Source organism: Trichechus manatus, unplaced genomic scaffold (genome assembly GCF_000243295.1).
Source record: "Trichechus manatus latirostris isolate Lorelei unplaced genomic scaffold, TriManLat1.0 scaffold00197, whole genome shotgun sequence".
Taxonomy (NCBI): Eukaryota; Metazoa; Chordata; class Mammalia; order Sirenia; family Trichechidae; genus Trichechus; species Trichechus manatus.
The window spans coordinates 2,906,014-2,926,912 of NW_004444133.1; the positions used below are offsets into that span (position 1 = coordinate 2,906,014).

General features: G+C 38.6%; 1 protein-coding gene across 5 annotated transcripts in view; it reads right to left on the minus strand.

The window, feature by feature from the left end:
• FYB1 (FYN binding protein 1) overlaps positions 1 to 7,971 on the minus strand; it is a 185,180-nt gene extending 177,209 nt beyond the window's left edge. The window contains exon 1 of one of the 5 annotated variants that reach the window (XR_002825836.1): positions 7,837 to 7,971. Coding sequence is in view for 3 of the 5 variants with exons in the window: in XM_023742012.1 (XP_023597780.1) it covers positions 7,837 to 7,839 (3 nt within the window). In the remaining 2 variants the exon portion in view is untranslated. The remainder of the gene's footprint in view (positions 1 to 7,836) is intronic. The other 4 variants (XR_002825837.1, XM_023742012.1, XM_023742011.1 and 1 more) reach the window with 4 other exon arrangements.
• Between the last annotated feature and the right edge of the window lie 12,928 nt (positions 7,972 to 20,899).

The following is a 20,899-nucleotide window of genomic DNA, read 5'->3' on the forward strand; positions in this document are numbered from 1 at the left end:
GGGTTGTTAACCAATGTCATAAAACAGCATGTGTGTTACTGTTACATGAGAAACTATCTGTTCTGTAAGCCTTCACCTGAAGTACAATAAAATATTAAAAAAAAAAAAAAGTGGTTTCTTTTGGACGAATGTCCTCCTGTGATAAAGTAAACTCAGCTGTTTTTCTTCTAAACTGGTAATGAATAAGATTGCTAGCAGTTCTTTCAGATTGTGTCTGTGCATTGACAAAATGTATTCATGTCACTCAAGCCTCCCAAATGTCAATTCAAGTATTTTTTGACTAGAATTCACATGAATTCTTTCAATTAGATACCTGTCAGAGATCACATTGAGCAGCTGTGTTGTTCAACTCCACTTTTTTAAATCTGTGTCAGGATGTTTGAATTTATTGTTGGCTTTTTCAGTTTTTGTAGCTCAAATCTGACTGTATATGCATGATTCTGCACTCTGGTTTTATCATTTCACTACCTGGATTTAAAAGGCATATTATAAAATTCTGAAAGAAATTTTTGAAAAAGTAACCAATTTTTGTTAAATCAATCTTTTTAAAGAGCATATAGTATTTTGGGGGAAAAGTGGGTCTTAAAACAAAAAACAAAAAATCCCAATTTGAAAAAATAACTGGAAATTTTCTTCCAACATTAAAAAAAGATACCTCTCAAAACACTTAATTTGACTTTAGTTTGTTTGTAGATTTGCATATTTTACTTAGAAAATAAATATTTTAGAAAATTTTTGTATAGCTTTTGATATGTGACAGGTATTAGTCTGAAGACATTTGTATATAAAGTCATACAAACCTTGTTGTTGCCATCAGTTGATTCTGACTTATGGAGACTCCATGTGTGCAGAGCAGAACTGCTCAATAGGGTTTTCAAAACTGTGTGACCTTTCAGAAGCAGATTGCCATGCCTATATTCTGAGGTGCCTCTGGGTGAGTTCCAACTGCCAACCTTAAGGCTAGTAAGTAGTCGAGAACTTAACCCTTTGCGCCACCACAGCAACCCTATTAGGTAGGTATAGTTATTCATCCCTTCTTATGAATGGAGAAATTGAGACAGAGTGCAAATTGCCCAAAGTCACGGAGCTGATAATGGGCAGAGCAGAGATTGAAATCCAGGAAGTCCAACTCCAGAACAGATTTATGTAAACTTTCATCACCCACAGTTTACCGATTTCCACTTAGAATTCCACTTGGTACACGTTGGCATAAGTGATCATCAAAATGGGCCAAGCAACAAATGAATGACTAAAGCAAACTTTAACTGGATATTATAATCATTTGAGAGGGTAAAAAAAAAGTACCTGAGTCCCATTCAGCCAGCTGAATCAGAAACTCTGAGGATGGGGTTCATGCAACTATATGTTTGAAAGCCTGACAGCTGATTCAAACGCGCAGCCAGGCTGAGAACCACTGATCCAAAGCCTCCTTAGCTAAATCTCAGTATAGGTGATATCTAACTTTAGCATGAATCAGAATCACCCGAAGGGCTTGCCAGTACACAGGTGGCTGAGCCCCACACCTAGAATTTCTTATTCAGCTGGTATTGAGTGGAGCCCAAGGATTTCTTTTTTGTTGTTGTTGACTGAAATATTTATTCTTTCTTTTTTATTGTACTTTAGATGAAGGTTTACAGAACAAACTAGCTTCTCATTAAACAGTTAGTACACAGATTGTTTTATGACATTGGTTAACAACCCCATGACGTGTCAACGCTTTCCCTTCTTCACCTTGGGTTCCCTATTACCAGCTTTTCTGTCCCCTCCTGCCTTCTTATCCTTGCCTCTGGGCTAGTGTGCCCTTTCAGTCTCGTTTTGTTTTATGGGCCTGTCTAATCTTTGACTGAAAGGTGAACCTCAGGAGTGACTTCATTACTGAGCTAAAAGGGTGTCCGGTGGCCACACTCGCAGGATTTCTCCAGTCTCTGTCAGGCCAGTAGAGCCCGAGAATTTCTAATAAGTTCCCAGGTGATGTTGATGCTATTGCTTTAGGGAAAAACATTATTTCAAGTAGTGGGTCAGTGGAAATGAGATGGATTGACGTGTTGGCTGCAACAATGAGTTCAAACATACCAAAGATTGTGAAGATGGCATAGGACCCAACTGGATGACAACAACAACAACAACATTGTCTTAATAGGTTCTGGTAGGAGTGGAGAGGGGTGAAGGAAGCCTGAAAGGAATTGGCCTAATTCTCCCAGTATCTCATCAACCCTGAAGCTGACACATTTCTCCTACTTTGATGATTCACCCAGTACCATTTGATCAAGGATGAGGGGAGCACAGGGAAAGGAAAGATATGAAGCTACAGGGAAGTGAAGGATGAGATACAGAAGAGGGATCAACTTATGGCTGGTAAATTAAGGTTTTGTGGCTTCCTCACTGACCTACCACATGTCAGTGACAGAATATAAAATGAGAAAATTTTAAAGATACAGCTACACTCCAAAAGAAGACAAAGCTTTCTATATCAGAAACAGAACAGAACACAAGGAGGTGTGACTGGTATATTTTCCAAGCTGCTTGGTGATTCTAATGTGCAGCAAGAGTTGGGAACCACTGCTTTGGCTTAAACATTACCTTGTCAGAGACCTGACCCCTATCTAAAGAGGGCATCTGCCCTATATTTTCTATTGCAGCTCCTTAGTTGCCTCCTTCAGAGTTCATTACAGAATATTTTACGTATTTGTTTACTTGTTTTTGACCTATCACTTCCTGGCCCATCAGCATCAGCATCACCTGGGACCGTGTTAAAATGCAAATCCTCAAACCCTACTCCTGACCCTCCAGGTGATTCTGAGGCACTAACATTGAGATCCATTGCATTAAATGAATGCTGTAGAAGTCCAAGCCCCCATTCTTGTCATTTAGGGGGTACTTAATCCCCCTCTCAGAACCCCGGAGCCCTGGTGGCAAAGTAGTTAAGAACTCAGGCTGCTGATCGAAAGGTCGGCAGTTTGAATCCACCAGCCACTCCTTGGAAACCCTAGGGAGCAGTTCCACTCTGGTCTATAGAGTTGCTGTTAGTTGGAATTGACTCAACAGCACACAACAACTCAGAACACTAGGGTAGGGAACAACAAAGCCAATGAACCCCTTCAATCTCCCATCCCAGTGGCTTCTGCAACATTTCTATAAGGTGAGCATTCTGAAAATAGGAAAATCAGTAGTGGCAGTAGCAGAAGATTTAGGACAGCTGATTCCCAGAGTTACCAGGATGGTCACCAGACTGAGAAAAGGCCCCTCACACTTCTAAAGGCCAGTCCTGGGTTTTTCTTTTACCAGCATTTGTCTTCCTTGACATCTGTCTTTTCTCCAATGTAGTATGATATAGAAAAGCTCAAACTCTAAGAGCAGATAGAATTGGGCTCAAATTCCAGTCCTATTATTTGCTAGCTGTGTGACTGAGCAAGTTACTTAACTTTTTCCAAGATTCAGTTAATTCCGCTATAAAATAGGGGTAATTGTAGTAACTATTTGTAAGGATTGTTGTGGGAATTCAATGAGATAATGTATGCCTCCTTAAGATACTGGTTTTCCCTAAACCAACAGCATATGCAATCTGTATGCTGAGGAAATAATCCAAGAAGCTGGACTATATGAAGAAGAACAGAGCATGAGGATTGGAGGAAGACTCATTAACAACCTGTGTTGTGCAGATGACACAACCTTGCTTGCTCAAAGCAAAGAGGATTTGAAGTACAGATGAAGATCAAAGATGACAGTGTTCAGTATGGGTTACACTTCAACATAAAGAAAAATCCTCACAACTGGACCAAAAGCAACATCACGATAAATGGAGAAAAAATTGAAGTTGTCAAGGACTTCATTTTACTTGGATCCACAATCGATGCCAATGGAAGAAAGAGTCAAGAAATCAAATGACGTATTGCAGTGGGCAAATCTGTTACAAAAGACCTCTTTAAAGTGTTAAGCAAAGATGTCACCTTGAAGACTAAGTTGCACCTCACCCAAGCCATGGTGTTTTCAATATTTCAATATTTTCAATCACCTCATATGCATGTGAAAGCTGGACAATGGATAAAGAAGACCAAAGAAGAATTGATGCATTTGAATTATAGTCTTGGTGAAGAATATAGAATATACCATGGACTGCCAAAATAATGAACAAATCTGTCTTGGAAGACCTACAGCCAGAATTCTCCTTAGAAGCAAGTATGGCAAGACTTCGTCTCATGTGCTTTGGACATCTTCTCAGCAGGGTGGAACCAGTCCCTGGAGAAGGACATCATGCTTGGTAAAGTAAAGGGTCATCAAAAAAAAGAGGAAGACCCTCAACAAGATAGATTGACACAGTGACTGCAACAATGGGCTCAAACATAGCAACAATTGTGTGGATGGTGCAGGGCAAGGCAGTGTTTCGTTGTGTTTACATAGGGTCGCTATGAATCGGAACTGACTCAACGGCACCTAACAATAAACCAAAAGTGTATGTCAGAGTTCATAAATATTAACTGCCATTGTCATTCTCCTCCTGTATTCACTGGGAGTTTCTATGCCTCCTTAAGAAATTATATCTTTAGGGTAAAAAACCCCAAACCAAACCTATTGCCATTGAGTAGATTCTGATTCACAGCGATACTATAGGACAGATTAGAACTGCCCCACAGGGTTTCCAAGGAGTGGCTGGTAGATTCGAACTGCTGACCTTTTGGTTAGCAGCCATAGCTCTTAACCACTGAGACATCATATTTAGGGTGGGAAGGTAGAAAACTAACATTCATCCAGTGTCTGCCTTGTGCCTGCTGTATAATAGGTGTTCTGTGGATGCAATCTTGTTTATTCTCCCCAACAACACTGTGCGAAAGTTACAATCATTATCCCAGTCATCCTCCTCCAACTCCACATCATCATCATCATTATTTTTGGATATGGAAATAAACTCAGAGCTTAAGTGACTTGTGAAAAAACACACAGCTAGTAAGCAAAGCTAATATATAAGAAGCCCGAATATGGCCTTTGGACTGTACTTTCAAAGAGAAAAAGTAGAAAGTTTTTTCCTTCCCTTAATACTTTACGTGCCTTTCTGCAACCTGACATAGAATGTCAGAGACAATGTTGGGGGGAAAGGAATTAAGGGGAAAAATCTTACCCCTGTAAGTGTCATCTTGACAGGCTACAAAGATAGGCATGTGTGTATCTTAATTGCAAATGAGAAACTCATTTACTATGCCACTATCCAGTCAGAAAACTTAAAAGGTTTTGTTTAACCAGAGTGTAACTTGTGTTAAAGTCTTAATGTATGTATTTTTTCACCTAACTATTCTCTCAGTCATTCAATCAATGGAGAATAATCAGACAATGTATATAAACGGCTGCTTATGACAGTCTTGCTTATAATACCATAAAAAAAGAAAAAAATAACCTAAAAGTCCAACTATATGGAACTGAATAAATAAATTATGGAATACTATATAGTCATTAAAAGTGACTATATATATATATATACACACACACACATATATACTATAACTCAGAAATTATTCATGATATGTTAAATTAAAAAGCAGGTCAGAAAAATGTAAAGTATATTAGCACTTACAGAAAATTGCATTTATAAAATATATATTTAAAATGATGAAATTCAACTTAGCAATGATTGTCCCCTAGGTGATAGGGCTATAGCAAATGCTTATTGTTTCATTTTTGCCTATCTATATTTTTAAGGAATTAAAAAACAATGTTACTTTTATAATAACAAAACAGTAATCTTTTAAGACACTATTGCTTATGTATTACATGAAATACACACTATCCAGTTAAGCTTTCTTTTTTCTGTATTATTGTGTTTCCCCTAAGAAAATCCGAATAGCTCTCTGTAAACCACAGTACCCTCATTTATTTTTGAAGAGGATACTAGTAATTACGGTCAAAGTGTTTTCTAAGAATCCTGGACCTAAAGTCTAGTTTGGAAACACCAGAGGGGATTTATAAGTCTTACCTCAACCTGTGACTTCCTTCCTTTGCTGGCAGGGCTGCAGAGTGTCATGTCTACCATTTCCTCCACCACTGGGCATTTCCCTCCCTGTGGCTTCAGTAGAGGCAGTGGCTCCCACCAGGGTTCAGTTCCTAACCAATGCATATCATGCTCAGCCACCACTCATCTGTCAGTGTTGCTATGATGCTGAAAGAGCCCAGGTGGTGCAGTGGTTAAAGCCTTCGGACCCTAACTAGAAAGTCAGTAGTGAGAAACCGCCAGGGGGTCCACAAGCGAAAGATGTTGCGGTCTGCTTCCGTAAAGATTTATAGCCTTGGAAACCCTATGGGGCGGTTCTACTCTGTCCAGTAGGGTGGCTATGGGTGGAATCTACTCGAGGGCAGTGGGCTTTTTGTTGGTTTTTTGTTTTTGGTTTTATGATGTGAAAGTTTCAGTGGAGCTTCTACGCTAAAACCAACTAGGAAGACCTGGTGATCTGCTTCTGAAAATCAACCAACGAAAACCCTAAGGATCACAGCGGTCCATGTGAAAACAGGACTGGGCAGCCTTTTTTCCGTTGTGCATGAGTGGGGGTTGTCATGAGTGGGGGGCAACTCCATGGCAGCTAACAACATGACTTCAGCAACTCTAATTCCATCCGCCTTTCTTCCTTCCTCCTCCCTCTCCCATGGCAAAGTTATACTGTCTCACTTTTTCCACTTTCTAGAACCTGGTTCAAAGAGCTTCCAGACTACACACACATCCTATGAAAGCTTTGTCCTCCCTATTCAAACGTCTGCAATGCTCCCCACCCTCAAAGTGAAGCGCTTGTAGGAGTCATTATCTCAATCCCTGTCTTCTGACCTGTGGATGCCAAAAGGAAGTAATCCTCTCCATATTAACAGACTGACTCGTTGCCGTCTAGTACATTCTGACCCATAACGACCCTACAGGACAGAGTAGAACTGCCTCATAGGGTTTCCAAGGAGCGGCTGGTGGATTCAAACGGCCAACCTTTTGGTTAGCAGCCAAGCTCCTAACCACCATGCCACCAGGGGCTCCATAACAAGAGAAGGGATAACATATCTCCAGTCTTCTAGGGGCTAGAGTTTTGGGAGAGTTGTGGGACGTAGAGTTGGCTCCCTTCTCTACCCTGGGAGCATAAGAACACCATACATACATACAGATATATATATAAATATATATTTTTATTTTATTTTGGGAGCCAATTTTCCCAGAGAAATAATGGGAAACTCTATAGAAGAATATTAATGCTTTAGTTCAGCTATATTACATTGTTTTTATGATACAACTGGGAACCCAGCCAGTATTTTAGATGTGCTCCAAACTATGACTTTCAATTAACTTTGAGAACACAATCTGTCCCTAAGGTTTGGACTGTTTGGGTTTTGTTTCTTTCTTTTAATTAAAGTTATAAAATACATTTTTTTAAAAAGCAAAAGAACTCCTTTAAAATTCACTGTGTTATCAAAATGGCACTCATCATCAGCAATATTGCCCAACATGTATCACTGAGGTCCTTTTCTGGAATCCAAAGTGCTCGTAATACAAAACTTGACTGTATTATTGGTTTCGGCACCCAGCTATCATAAGAGGTAAAGACAAAGAATGTAACTTTTCTTTCTGTAAGGCATAGTTCTTCCTGTATTCTGAAGGCTAGAATCAAAAAAGGAACTCCTAAAAGCCATAGTTTCTGTCTCTCAACTGGTATAATAAAGACTCAGCAGCTTCATTAGCTCACGGAACAACAGGACAAGCAAGAATTCCAAAGGCTTGGAGGACTTGGTTTTGAAGCACCCTTGTCCTCCTCTGCTCTAGTTACAGAAGATTAGAAAATTTATCAGGAGACAGGAAGAGTCGTAAAATCTATTACTTACCATTTTTATTGGGAAAAGTTGGTGTGCCTGGCACAGTGACTCTGAAGATGCTGTAACTTGGTCAGTGACTGTGCAAGTTAGCCCTGCAGGGTGTACTTCCTTTTTTGAACTGTGTGGTCTGTCCAGCTTTCACACACTGATATGTGAGGTTGTATTTGCATGTTATCCTAGATCTTAGAGAATTTGTATAACCGGCCAAAGTCTATCTAGTTATTATATTTAATAATATGACAGCAGGTACAGGTAAAGCTTTGAAGTCTGAAAGACTGACATAGAATTTTTTAAGAAGTGCCCGTATATTAAATTATTAAATTCTGTGTACATTGTTAGTCTGTTTTATATAAAATCTACATTTGTGGAGATATATATATATATATATTTTTAAAGACCCACACCCAAATGCTGACAGTGTTTGACTTGGATGGAGGTATTATTACATGTTATTTTTGTTTTGTACTTTGCTCAGTTTTTTAAATTTTCTACTCTAAAATATGTAATACATGTGTAAAAGCATAGCTGTAATCTTAAAAAGAACAAAAGCAACATGATAATGTTAGTCAATGACAATTCCAAACGTGTTGAAATCCATCATGCCAATATTTAAATAGTCAAAACATTCATAAGCTTATCATAGGATGCCGTTCACTTCATTAAAAAATAAAATATATGTCAATCTAGGTTCATGTGCTCATTTTCTTGTAATATTTGTTAGTATCAGGTGCCTCAGTCTCTCACAATATTGAACTAGATATGCTTGAGTTAAAGGCATGATATTTCATCCTAAATATTCAGATTTCCCACCGCTACCATATTACCCCTCTGAACACATTCTGGTACATGAATTTATCCCCTTTATTGTGAACTTATAGCCTGATAATAAAGCAATTTCAAGAAAAGAAGATCATCTTTGTTTCCTATGTCAAAGGAAAGGCAACTGTTGACTTAATTTTGGGCTGCAACTTGCTAGATCTTGTTGTAAGTACCATAGCGTTTACCTAGTAAAGGGTTACTGGATTTCTACACTCGATGATGTGCTAATACTAATTACTACCATAGCCATACAAAATTCCTTCTTAGAAAAGATGTTACATACTATTTATTCCTTAAAATGTTTTTCAAAATCAAGATATTAGAAATATGGGTAGCATCATCACTTCAACAAGGCAGGAAAGCCAGGACAGGGGCAAGCTCCAGAGACAGAAAGGCTCCTGGGATTGTCCAAAAACCTTCAGCTTATAAGAGGGGTGGGATTGTAGGTGTGCTCAGAAGCTAGGTGGGTAGTCAGGAAACTGAAATTGCATGGTTCTGGTACATAATAAATGTTCAATATAAACCTGTTGCCATCGAGTCGATTTTAACTCATAGTGACCCTATAGATCAGAGTAGAACTGTCCCCTAGAGTTTCCAAGAAGCAGCTGGTGGATTTGAACTGCCAACCTTTTGGTTAGCAGCCAAGCTGTTAAACACTGTTCCATCAAGCTTATTGAACAAATGCAGGGGAAAATGAAGGCAAGACCGAGGTATTGGAACTAGGCATGCTTTTAGATAAAATGCATTTGGCAGAAGAAGACCTAGGAAGGCCTTGAAATGGAGGCATTCTTCGTCTTTAAACAGAAAGTTTCTCACCATTCTGTTGGAACAAATATGATCACAGTGCAGGTACAATGTAGGGTCTCAATCAGTGGTTCCAACGTTAGCTGCAAATTAAAATTATCCCAGAAGCTTTAAAAAAACTCAATTCCCAGTCTTTCCCTTTGCCCCCAACTATTAAATCAGAATCTGTGGGTTTGAGACCCAGACATTTAAAAGCTCCCCAGGTGATTCCAAAGTGCATGCAGGCAAGTGGCAGGTGGCGAACAGAGCACCAGGCAAGCTTTGCCGGTAGAAGTAGATACTCTGCCACTGGCTACCACTAAGTTTATCAACAGAGTTTTATCATGTGCTGCATAATTGCTTACTGTTGAGCATTCTGTGATTTTCTCTACAAACAGAAATCTAGCACTTCATTAAACAACTGGAAACATTTCTGGCTAAGAGAATTTTAAATTTCAATTCACTCATTTTAATTTCATTTCAATTTGTGCTTATTTCCCAATGAAGATTAAGATAATTTTCAGTTGCTATTGAAATAAATTCAGCAGTCTTTCCAAAATATCTTTTTAAGAATTTTGACTAAGAAAAAACAGGCGAGGGTTGAAGCTCATTTACTCCTAACCAACTAATAATCTAACAGTAAATTTTTAGTTTTAGTTTTCGGAACATAATCACTTTCCTTTTGAGTACATCTTTCAAACACCACATATGTGAATATATTTCCTGTGAAGACAATTAAGTGCACAAGTCCCTGAGCAGGAAGGTGAAGCAGGAAATACAACAAAGATGACAGTAAATATAGTGATACCATCTCAAAGAGATAAGGTTGTATCTTCACAGTACACGCCCTGCAATTATTCCTGTGAGGGGAAAGGAGAAGTAGCTCAGAGAATGCAGAAGTGCTTATACCTCTCTAAATAGCATATTTAGGCGTAAATTCTCTTGTGACAGATTGCCTTCGAGAAAACTGCTTTTGTTCAGGCATGATTAAAAGGAGTCTGTCCCTGTGGTACTCACTGAAGGTGACAGCTAGGTGGAGGCTGTGAGAACCATTGGCACTAGATGGCTAAGGGAAACGAGTTTCATTTTTCTGAGTCGATTTACACATAGACAAAGGGAGAGAGCGGTGATAAAAAGTAAAGAAACACTACTTAGCATTACCCAGCAACAATGGCAGTATTCCGTCTATCAGGACTTTAACAGGTAGCGTGGTTAAAATGAACATAAACAGAACACAAACCAGTTGCCATGGAGTTGATTCTGACTCATGGTGACTCTATGTGTGACGGAGTAGAACTGTGTTCTGTAGGGTTGTCAATGGCTAATTTTTCAGAAGTAGATCTCCAGGGTTTTCTTCTGTGGCGTCCATGGGTGCAGTGGCGTCACTAGGGCTGGTGTCGCCTAGTGCAGTCACTCACGTTGTCACCCCCCTCAATGGACCTCCTCCTGTACCAGACCATACAGAATCCTTCGTAATGTTTATTATCAATTTTAATCATAGAATCATATGTGATAAATAAAGTTGTAAATTGCTTAAATGTAATATTTCTTAGATTATAGGAATACTAACAAGGAAATTGTTTCGTAAAATCTTTCTACCTTGAATGACATTATTAGTTACAACATTATTAATAACTGACCAGAAGCCTTTTCTGATTTTCTCCTTTAATTACTACTTCATTCTCAAGAAAGTTATTGATACTGTTCACAAATACGAATTACCTCAATCTTGTAGCTAAAACATCAGAAAATTTGACAAAATCAGAAACTATAAAACACACTGGCAGCAATGAAAATAGCACGTGCTTGTAGTGTGTGCAGATGAAACCACTTGATTTGAAGCGTCACTGTAATTGGATAATAACAACAGCTTGACCAGAGCTCATTGAAAATTTCGAAAAGTAAATTAGCACAGAGTTTTAGCCTTGTAGGTATATTGATATACATACAAGCTGGGCTTATGAAAAATATTTTTGGTTTCAAAACTAACTATAGGGGTATTTTTATAAAAAATTATAAATTTCTGCTAAAATACTGCCCAAAAATTTCATAGACAGTCATTTTGGTGTCACCCCCTCTGACAGTGTCACTTGGTGCAGTCCAGACCCCCTGCACTCCCCTGGTGATGCCACTGTCTGAATGGACTTGAACCTCCAACCTTTCAGTTGGCAGACAAGCGTGTTAACTGTTGGCACCATCCAGGGAGTCTAAAATTAACACTGCTGTTGTTGTGTTCCATTGGGTCCATTCCGACTCATAGCAACCCTATAGGACAGGGTACAACTGCCCTATAGGGTTTTCTAGGCTGTAATCTTTACAGGAGCAGATTGCCACGTCTTTTCTCCAGCAGAGCCAAAGGTGGGTTTGAACTGTGGACCTTTCAGTTAGCAGCCTAGCACTTAACCATTGTGCCACCAGGGGTCCTTAAAATTAACCAGGGCTTTGAACAAGTTCATTCCAGTTTGAATCCCTGCTGAGAATTTTTCACTTCCACCCCAGATATACTGAATCAGAATCTACAGTTTAACGCGATTCCCAGGTGATTCTTATCATTTTAACATGCTCCCCAGGTAATGTGTACATAAGAATCACCTGGGGATCATGTTAAACTGTAGATTCTGATTTGGTATATCTGGAGCAGAAATGCAAATCCTCAGCAGGGGTTCGAACTGGAATGAACTCGTTCGAAGCCCTGAAATTAACATAGATGGTTAGAAATAGTTATAAACTAGTAAATGATTTGATCTTTATAACCTGTATGGCTAGCATTTTAGGGAAGCAATGGACAGCTACTTTATATGCCTGACATGACCCTGCCTAGATAAGACCCCTGAGATGGGAGAAAGTTGAGTCTCCCTTTTTCTAGGAATTTTTCTCAGCTGCACTCGCTCACTGATCTTCCCCTTTTACTGGACCCCAGCAAACTGCACCAAGAAATAAAGCTCTTTGATAGCTTTGCCTTTTATGGTTCTCTAATTGTATCTTGTGCATTGCGTTTGGCTCCTCAGCTAGATGTGACACTCCTCCAGGGAGAAGAATTAATTACTTCCTTCTGTCACCCTAAGCTCCTAGAATATTAAAAAAAAATTTTTTGGGGGGCTCACTGGATTCCTTTAAGAATCTGATGAAAACAACACACGGTTTGCTCACTATTTTTCATGTTTATAGTCTCCCTTGAGGCCCATCACCTATGGCTAAACCTTTCTCTAAAATATTGCTGAAGCCTATAAGATGGCCGTTACGTTACTGCTCTTTGACTGTGAAATTAACGTACAGAGATGATAAGTGACCCCCTCAAGTGTCCAGACCAGAAACCAGGTCAGCTAAAACCTCATTATTTTGTACACTTCTCTCCTTTTACTAACATGCATTTGAACTGTGCCAGCAAAGAACTCATACTCACAAAGTAGATTCATAGAATTTCAAGGAAATTGTCATCTCCCTGCTTGGATAGATATGCAACAGCCAGACCTCCTGAAGTTTCTGATGGAAAGCAGCAGGAAGAAAGCAGAATAAAAATAGGCAATGCCTGTGAAGGTCCTGCAGGAGGGAATGGGCAGTTCCTTGATTTAGCTTATTTCTCTTTCACTTTTTATTTTGAAAACAAAATGGATTCGTTCACTCCTGCACTTGTTATTTTTGATGAAAGGGGGGCCCTAGCTCTTTCAGAATATCAACGCTCTGGAAGAAATAACTTAGTAATCAGCTTCAGTGAAAAATTAACTCACCTTTTGGTAGAAGAGAAATTCCTACTATATTATCTATAGGATAAGTAAACGGTATTTGAACTCAAGAAGGTCAGGGAACAATTGTCTTTACAATTTACACTCAATCTCAGGCAAATGTTTACTAAACTCTGAAAGAGCTGCTGTAATACGACAATAGAAAAACAACCCAAACTTACTTAAGGAATCTTCCGTCAAGCTAATGTGGAGAGCAAAGAGGCCAAGAGCAGAGTTTATAGAAGAATTCAGTATATATTAATTTGCTCGTTAATTTCTTTTGCTATTTTGGCTATAATTTGTATCTTTTCATTGCTTTTTTTAATTTTATTTTTTACTGTACTTTAGATGAAGGTTTACAGAGCAAACTAGCTTCTCATTAGACAATTAATACACATATTGTTTTGTGACATCGGTTGCCAACCACACGACATGTCAACACTCTTCCTTTCTCGACCTTAAATTCCTCATTAACAGCTCTCCTGTCCCCTCCTGCCTTCTCGTCCTTGACCCTGGGCTGGTGTGCCCATTTAGTCTCGTTTTGTTTTATGGGCCTGTCTAATCTTTGGTTGAAGTGTGAACCTCAGGGGTGACTTCATTACTGAGCTCTAAGGGTGTCCGTGGGCCATACTCTTGGGGTTTCTCCAGTCTCTGTCAGACCATTAAGTCTGGTCTTTCTTTCCTTTTTTTTTTGAGTTAGAGTTTTGTTCTACATTTTTCTCCAGCTCTGTCTGGGATCCTCCACTGTGATCCCTGTCAGAGTCCTTGAGTTTTTTTTCAGGGTGGGGATTATGAGGGTCTGTGGGATCTGTTGAGTCCTGCTGTTTTCTTCTTATGGCTGCCTATCTCTTTCAGTTCTTGTATTTTCTCCCCAGAAGCAGAAACTAAATCCTAATCCTTCTGTCTCATGGGTCTCCACAGCAAGGAGACTTCACTGACATCATGGAAACACATACCCTCACTGGGCTGGCTATGGCTCTTGCCAGTTGTTAATAACAATCTGCACCGTAATGAAAGAAAAGGTTTTACATGAAAAGTTATAATTTCTAACTTTCCTTTTTCCTTTTCTTTTTTTCGATTCTATTCTAGTCATTCATTCATTCCCAGTTTCCTTCCCAACAGGAAGGTTAGGACAGAGGTTGGGAAATAAATAAGCGTCTAGAGATTTTATAGTCTGAGAAGAAGACAAAGGGAAAGATGAATCACTCCATCATCCCCCAAGCTCTTTTCCACTCCCGCTGCCAATCAACTGCAGGTGTGAATGAGCTTTTTTCCACTCTGTCAGTTTTTTTTTATTTTAAAATAGGAATATTTACATTTCAGTACAGGATAAATATTGGTGAAACTTTGCACATTTTCCTGCACCTTTAGAATATGTGACATTTAAAAAGGATCAGTTGCTGTTGAGTTGACTCCTACTCATGGTGACCCTATGTGTGTCAGAGTAGAACTGTGCTCCACAGGGTTTTCAATGACTGATTTTTCAGTAGATCACCAGGCCTTTCTTCTGAGGAGCCTCTGGGTAGACTTGAACTGCCAGCCTTTTGGTTAGAAGTAGAAAGTGTGTTAACTATTTGTACCGCCCAGAGACGTGTTCTATATATGTGTGTATGTATGTAAACATATATAATACATATGTATATATGTACATATACGTAATTTCAAATTTACTTAAAATAGTCAACTTAAAAACGTCTCCAGATTTCACTCCACTCCTTTTTTTTTGTACCTTGAAATCAATTTTTTTTTTTTCATTTGAAAAGTTACTCAGACTTAGTCTTTTTTATACCTTATTGCTCAATTTAGGAATCCTTAGGCAGGAAACCTGACTAAATACAAAGTTAGTGGACCTCATACAAAATTATCTATACCTGGGTGTAACCTAGTGACAATCTTTTGGCCAGAAGAACAAGAATGTTTCTATTCTCAATTCTGTAGTACATTCTGAAACTTAATGCCACTACTTAATACTGCTACCAGAGAATGAGGAGTACCTGTAATATCGCTATGAAAACAAATGTATTCAAATGTAATTTGTCAAATGATTCAACGTCACCCTGACCTTCTTTTGCTGCTGTCCGTTCCAGGTTGATTGACTTTAGTAAACTAGCATACAGTTAAAAAAAAAAAAAAAGTTGAGCCCACTAATTATTTAGAGGAAAGTACTAAGCTACTCTGTTGTATATTTTTACCTCCAATGTTCAGATTTAATCTTCTTGGCCGTCTAATGTCACAAATATTAGAGTCACATGTGGAAGGATTTAACCAATAGTCTTGCAGAATAATAATAATAACAGCTTTTGTTTCTTTTCTATTATGTGTAAAGCTTTTTATATGCATTATCTCAATGAATCAGTGTAACAATCCTATGAAAGAGATATTATTATCTCAGCGTATTTTGGGGCTTAGGGGTTAAAGAAGTTTGTCTATTGTCAAAGAGCCACTCCATTCCCTTCTCTTGAACAATTTTGCTGTGCTTGGCACAGTAGTGGGTAATGGGTATGTAGTGGGGAGTTGGAAGGTAGGGGGTGGAAAGATAGACAGACATTTGACCGTCCCATGAATTTTTTATATATATATGTATTTATGAAAATTATTTAATTTTTTTAAGATAAAGTTAAGCTGAGCCTAGAGTTTTTGGTTGTTTTTCGTAAATAACTAGTGGGACACTAGTTCAGGAGGTATTTTTATGGGGTTGTGGTTGGGTCACAATCAAAGGGCCTTGGGAGTCAACGGTATAAACCAGGATAAGGGTGTTGACTCACACCTCAAATATTTATTAATCAACAGGGATATACTGATTGACTACCTTGTAATCAGTAGAATGAATAAACAACCTGAGTTTTGAGTCTAAAGAGGGAAAGGGGTAAAACACAGCAAGATTCGAAGTTCCCTCTTCCCGTCAGCCCCGAGTGAGTATGACCACCCACCTAGGTTCTCTGCGTCCTTTCGATAGTGGCTGTGGTTCAGTGTAATGATCTGGATGTGCAACCTGAGCTTCGGAGAACAGTTCTTCTGTAGGTACCTTTCCTCTAATTTGTTGTGCACTGACTCAGAGAGCATGAGGGGGTGGAGGAGCAGTTACACTGCACTCCACCTGCCTGGACTAAGCTATGACTTTCTTTCTCAGGAGTTAGCTTTGTTTAAACAACCCTCTGGGTTGAGCCATGTAATGCTTAGCAGCCAGGAGGTGCTCATCATATCCAGTTTCTGGTGATTCTACCTCAGTTTAGACCTAGATGCTTTCGTCTTTGTGCTGATTCCCCTTAGGCAGTGTCTGGTGTCTCAATGGTGCACCCTGCTGTAAAGCATCTTCCAGATACGCCGCCTCTGGTGGCAAGTGGGAAGATCTTGCCATCATCGATGAGTCTAAACGATGCCCCCATTTCCAGGAGAAAGGACTATGATAAATCATTAAGCTGACCCTAAGGGGTCTGGTTTGACATTTGTAAGTCATAACCAAACCGACTGCCGTGGAGTCAATTACGATTCATAGCAACCCTATAGGACAGAGTAGAACTACTCCATAGGGTTTCCAAGGCTGTAAATCTTTATGGAAGCAAGCTGCCACATCTTTTTACCCCCAAGTGCCTGGTGACTTCGAACCACCAGCCTTTCCATCGATTAGCAGCTGAGCACTTTAACCACTGCACCACCAGGGCTCCTTTGTAATTCATAAGGGTGGATGGAATGCTTAGTAGTTATTATAGTAGTGACCAAAATGCTCTATGTCAAAAATTCTGAACAGTGAATTGTCTAGAATTAGAGTTCAGCATTTATACATATTTAACAAATCCTAATTCTTTCTGAATCACTCACTATTCCTGGGGACAGGCGACTGAATTTATCTGAAGACCCCGGGCTATTTTAAGATCCTGAGGGGCCCAGGCACTTTTATTTTTAAAGCACTGTCTCCACGTCATACTTAACATATTACAATGCATCCTATATCCAATGACTATTTTTTTTTGCTGTTAAAATCTTGAAAATTATTTGTAAAATTTTACTTTTGAAATTATTTACTTTATTTACTTTATGATCACTTGTGACCCTGGGCATTCTTAAGAACTCCTGCTAAGTGAGAAAAACTAACGTAAAATTTGTTTATAAATTCAATGAAATGCTTATTATTAATAAGACTAACAATGAAGTTGACATGATACATTTTGTTGGCATTTAGTTAAACACTTATTAACTTCGATTTTGCATTTTCCTTTTGTATTTTGAGCTTTTTTTTTTTTTTAAAAAAAAAAAGAGTTCTGAGAACCTAAGCTCTGAAGCTTGCAGACCCTAAGTATGATGCCTGTAGCATCTGATGGATACAACTGGGTAGCCGGCTCCCTTTATCACCTTCTAAGGTGAGTGGTGTTACCTTATACCACTCATAAGGCTCGGTATTAGGTTGGACTATGTAATATTGCTGGGTTTTTAAAAGTAAAATATGATTGAATAGAGGCAATTCCACAGAATTTAACCTAATAGTTTTTGGTTACAATACATAGGCGTTTCCCTTGGACGTGCAGAGTTAAACTGGAGAACTAACAACTGCAGAGCTCAGCGCATGTGGTAGGTGCTTGGTGAGGATTTGCCTTATGAATGCATGTGTGTATAAAAGAATGACCAAACAAGACGCAACTATGTAAGTCAGAGCTAAATTACATGGTCCAGGCTTGTGGTGATGGAACTGGTGGAACACATTAATCATACAAAAGAGTCTGGCAATTGCTTTAAAGTCTTTTTAACCCACATTCTCTTTTTAATTTGATTTTGTTACGCTAGCAAAAGATTGGCATTGCCTGTGGGAGAAAGCAGTCCTGGCATATTTCAGTGTTGACTCTGCTCCTTAGGGAATAAAAAATGGAAACACAGGAGTATAAGGAAGAAAAAAAGTATAGTGGACCTAAAAGAGAGAAGACTTTGGAGAGTGGTACGGTCTTCATGAAGCATGTTGCTTTTCACTTGGCAGCAAGCACTATCTCCAGGGACAAGGTCTTAGATTGGAAGGTCTTGGTGTTTTGTTTTGTTTTTTCCATCCGTAGAGACCCCAGGGAAACCAACAGTTCTATTTTCCTTTTCTGGCAATCCTAGAGAAAACAAAGGATTATCAAATCTTAATGATTAAGAAGACATCAACTTTGGGTCCATCCAATCATCCATTTATCCAACCGTGATGTGTCAGATACTGTGTAAGCTTTCAGGAATAGAACGAGGTTTAAAACATAAGACATATTTCCAAACTAGAGGGGCAATACATCTTGTGTAGGGAGAGTTAATATGATTAAAATTGGAAGAGAGAGGGATAAAGTGCTAAGGGAACATAGACAGAGAAGTGATTCCTAGAGAAATCAGAGGTTTCATGGAAGAGATGAGAACTGAGCGGAGTCCAGAATAGAGGTTTTCGTCCCTGACTACAGAGTAGAATAACCAGAGGATTAAAAAAATAATGCCCAGGCTCCACCACAGAGATTCTGATTTAATTGATTTCTGATGGACATCTTTTTGTTTGTTTTTCTAAAAGTAACCAGGTAAAGCTAAAGGGCAATCAGGGTTGACAACCACTGGTCTAAAAAGATGTAGAGACACACAGGTGAATGAAGGAGACAGAAGTTGGGTTAACTGACAGAGGAGAAAGTTGAAAGCATTCCGGGCTAAGAAAATACTGCATAAAAAAAAGACGACATGAAGTATGTGACACGGTTTGTGAGTCTAGAGTTTTGATGTGTAGGCTGGAAAGTCATGGAGGCAGGAGACTGTATGCCGATTTAAGAAGTTGGTGTTTAATCAAAAATGTTGAGGCAAGTGAGCAACATAGCTAGATTTACGTTTTAGACAACATGGAAAGCTGAGTAATGGCCCCCAAAGAGATCCAGCTCCTAATCCCTGGAACCTGTGAATGTAACTTTATACAGGAAAAGAGATTTTGCAGATGTGATTAAATTAAGAGTTTTGAGATGGGGAGATTATCCTGGATTATCCAGGAGGGTGGAGGAAGCCCTAAATGTAATCACAAGTGCCTTTATAAAAGGCAGGGGGAGGGATATATCACAAAGAGGAGGAGAAAGTTATGTGATGACACTGATAGCTTTGAAGATAGAGGAAGACACCATGAGAGTCAAGGAATGTGAGGAATGCAGCTCTAGAGTTAAATCCAAACTTACGTATATTGTCAGCATATTCTTGAGTTTCTAAGCATGTTTGCTAAGAAGGGTAAAGAACCCTCCTGCAATATTAAAAAAGCAATGTTTTAAGAGTTGAAAGTATGAATGAATTATAAACCGAAGGCTGTGAATGTTTGTTTCAGAAAATTACATATTTTTAAAAGAAATTTTGTTGTAGGAAACCATGTTTGCTCATTAAGAAAAGCAAGCTATGATTGCCATAGGAGGTTAATTTACCCACTACTCATGTCATGATTAACAATTGGGCTAAAATCTTACTTATCTATTAGGCGTTCTAGTTAATTCTATCAGAAGAAAGACTAAAAAGGTCCTCTTAGTATTAGAAAAATGGCTAAATTAATTCCTCTTTAAAATAATATAAAATAGCATAAAATAATATAATTCCAAATGATTAGCTTTAACACACAATCCAGAATCTCACTTTTCAACATTAGTAAAGTTGAAAATACAAAATGAAAATCCAGTAAATACCATTTATGTAAATTTTTAAAACACCCAAAACAATATTGAATATTTTTATTCATACATACATATGTAGTAAAAGTACAAAAATATGGACTGGAAGGATACACACTAATTCCATGAGAGTGACTGTATCTGAAGAGTGGGGGAAGGGAATAGCCCTTAGTAGTTTGAACTTCACCTTGGAAGAAAGGCCTGGCAATTTGCTTCCAAAAGTTCACAGCTTTGAAAACTCTATGGAGCGCAGTTCTACTCTGCACACATGGGGTCAGTATAAGTCAGAATCAACTTGATGGCAACTGGTTTGTTGGTACAAAGAATCTGTAATTGCTTTCCTTAAAAAAAGGGTTCTGAAGCTAGAAGACTTCTCTGAATCATATATGAACGACATGGTGGCTGTAACAACGGACTCAAATATACCAACAATTGCAAGGATGGCACAGGACTGGGCAGTGTTTCGTTCTACTATACATAAGGTCGCCATGAGACGGAGCCCACTCAGTGGCAACTAACACAATAAAATCTACATGTATTCAACATTTGTTAAAGGAGCCTTGTGGTGTAATGGTTAAGCGTCCCCTGCTAACCAAAAGGGCAGTGGCTGGAACCCACCAGCTGCTCTGCAGGAGAAAAGATCTGGCGATCTTCGTAAAGATTACAGCCTAGGAAACACTATGGGGCAGTTGTACTCTGTCCTGTAGGGTCACTCTTAGTCAGAATCAACTTGACAGCACACAACAACATCAGCATTTGTTAATTCTAGATGGCGCATGGCTGGATGTTTGTTGTATTTAACTTTTTATATGAACATTTTCATAATTCAAAAGTAATACAACCATCACAATTCATTCTTTGTTTTTAGTTCTATTTAAATATAAAGAAATAGAAGACGTTAAAACTGCATGCTAAATAATGCATAAAGGCTGGTTTGTCCATTCTCACTATTTACTCTTTATTCTGTTTACATGGATAATTTAGAAGTTTAATAAAATTATATCAAGAACTGGCTTTCAAATTACATCACCCAAAGTGTAGGATTTTTAGTTAATGATATCAAATACATTTTTCTTACCTTAAAGCATTTTCTTAGTTTCACAGGCAAGTCCT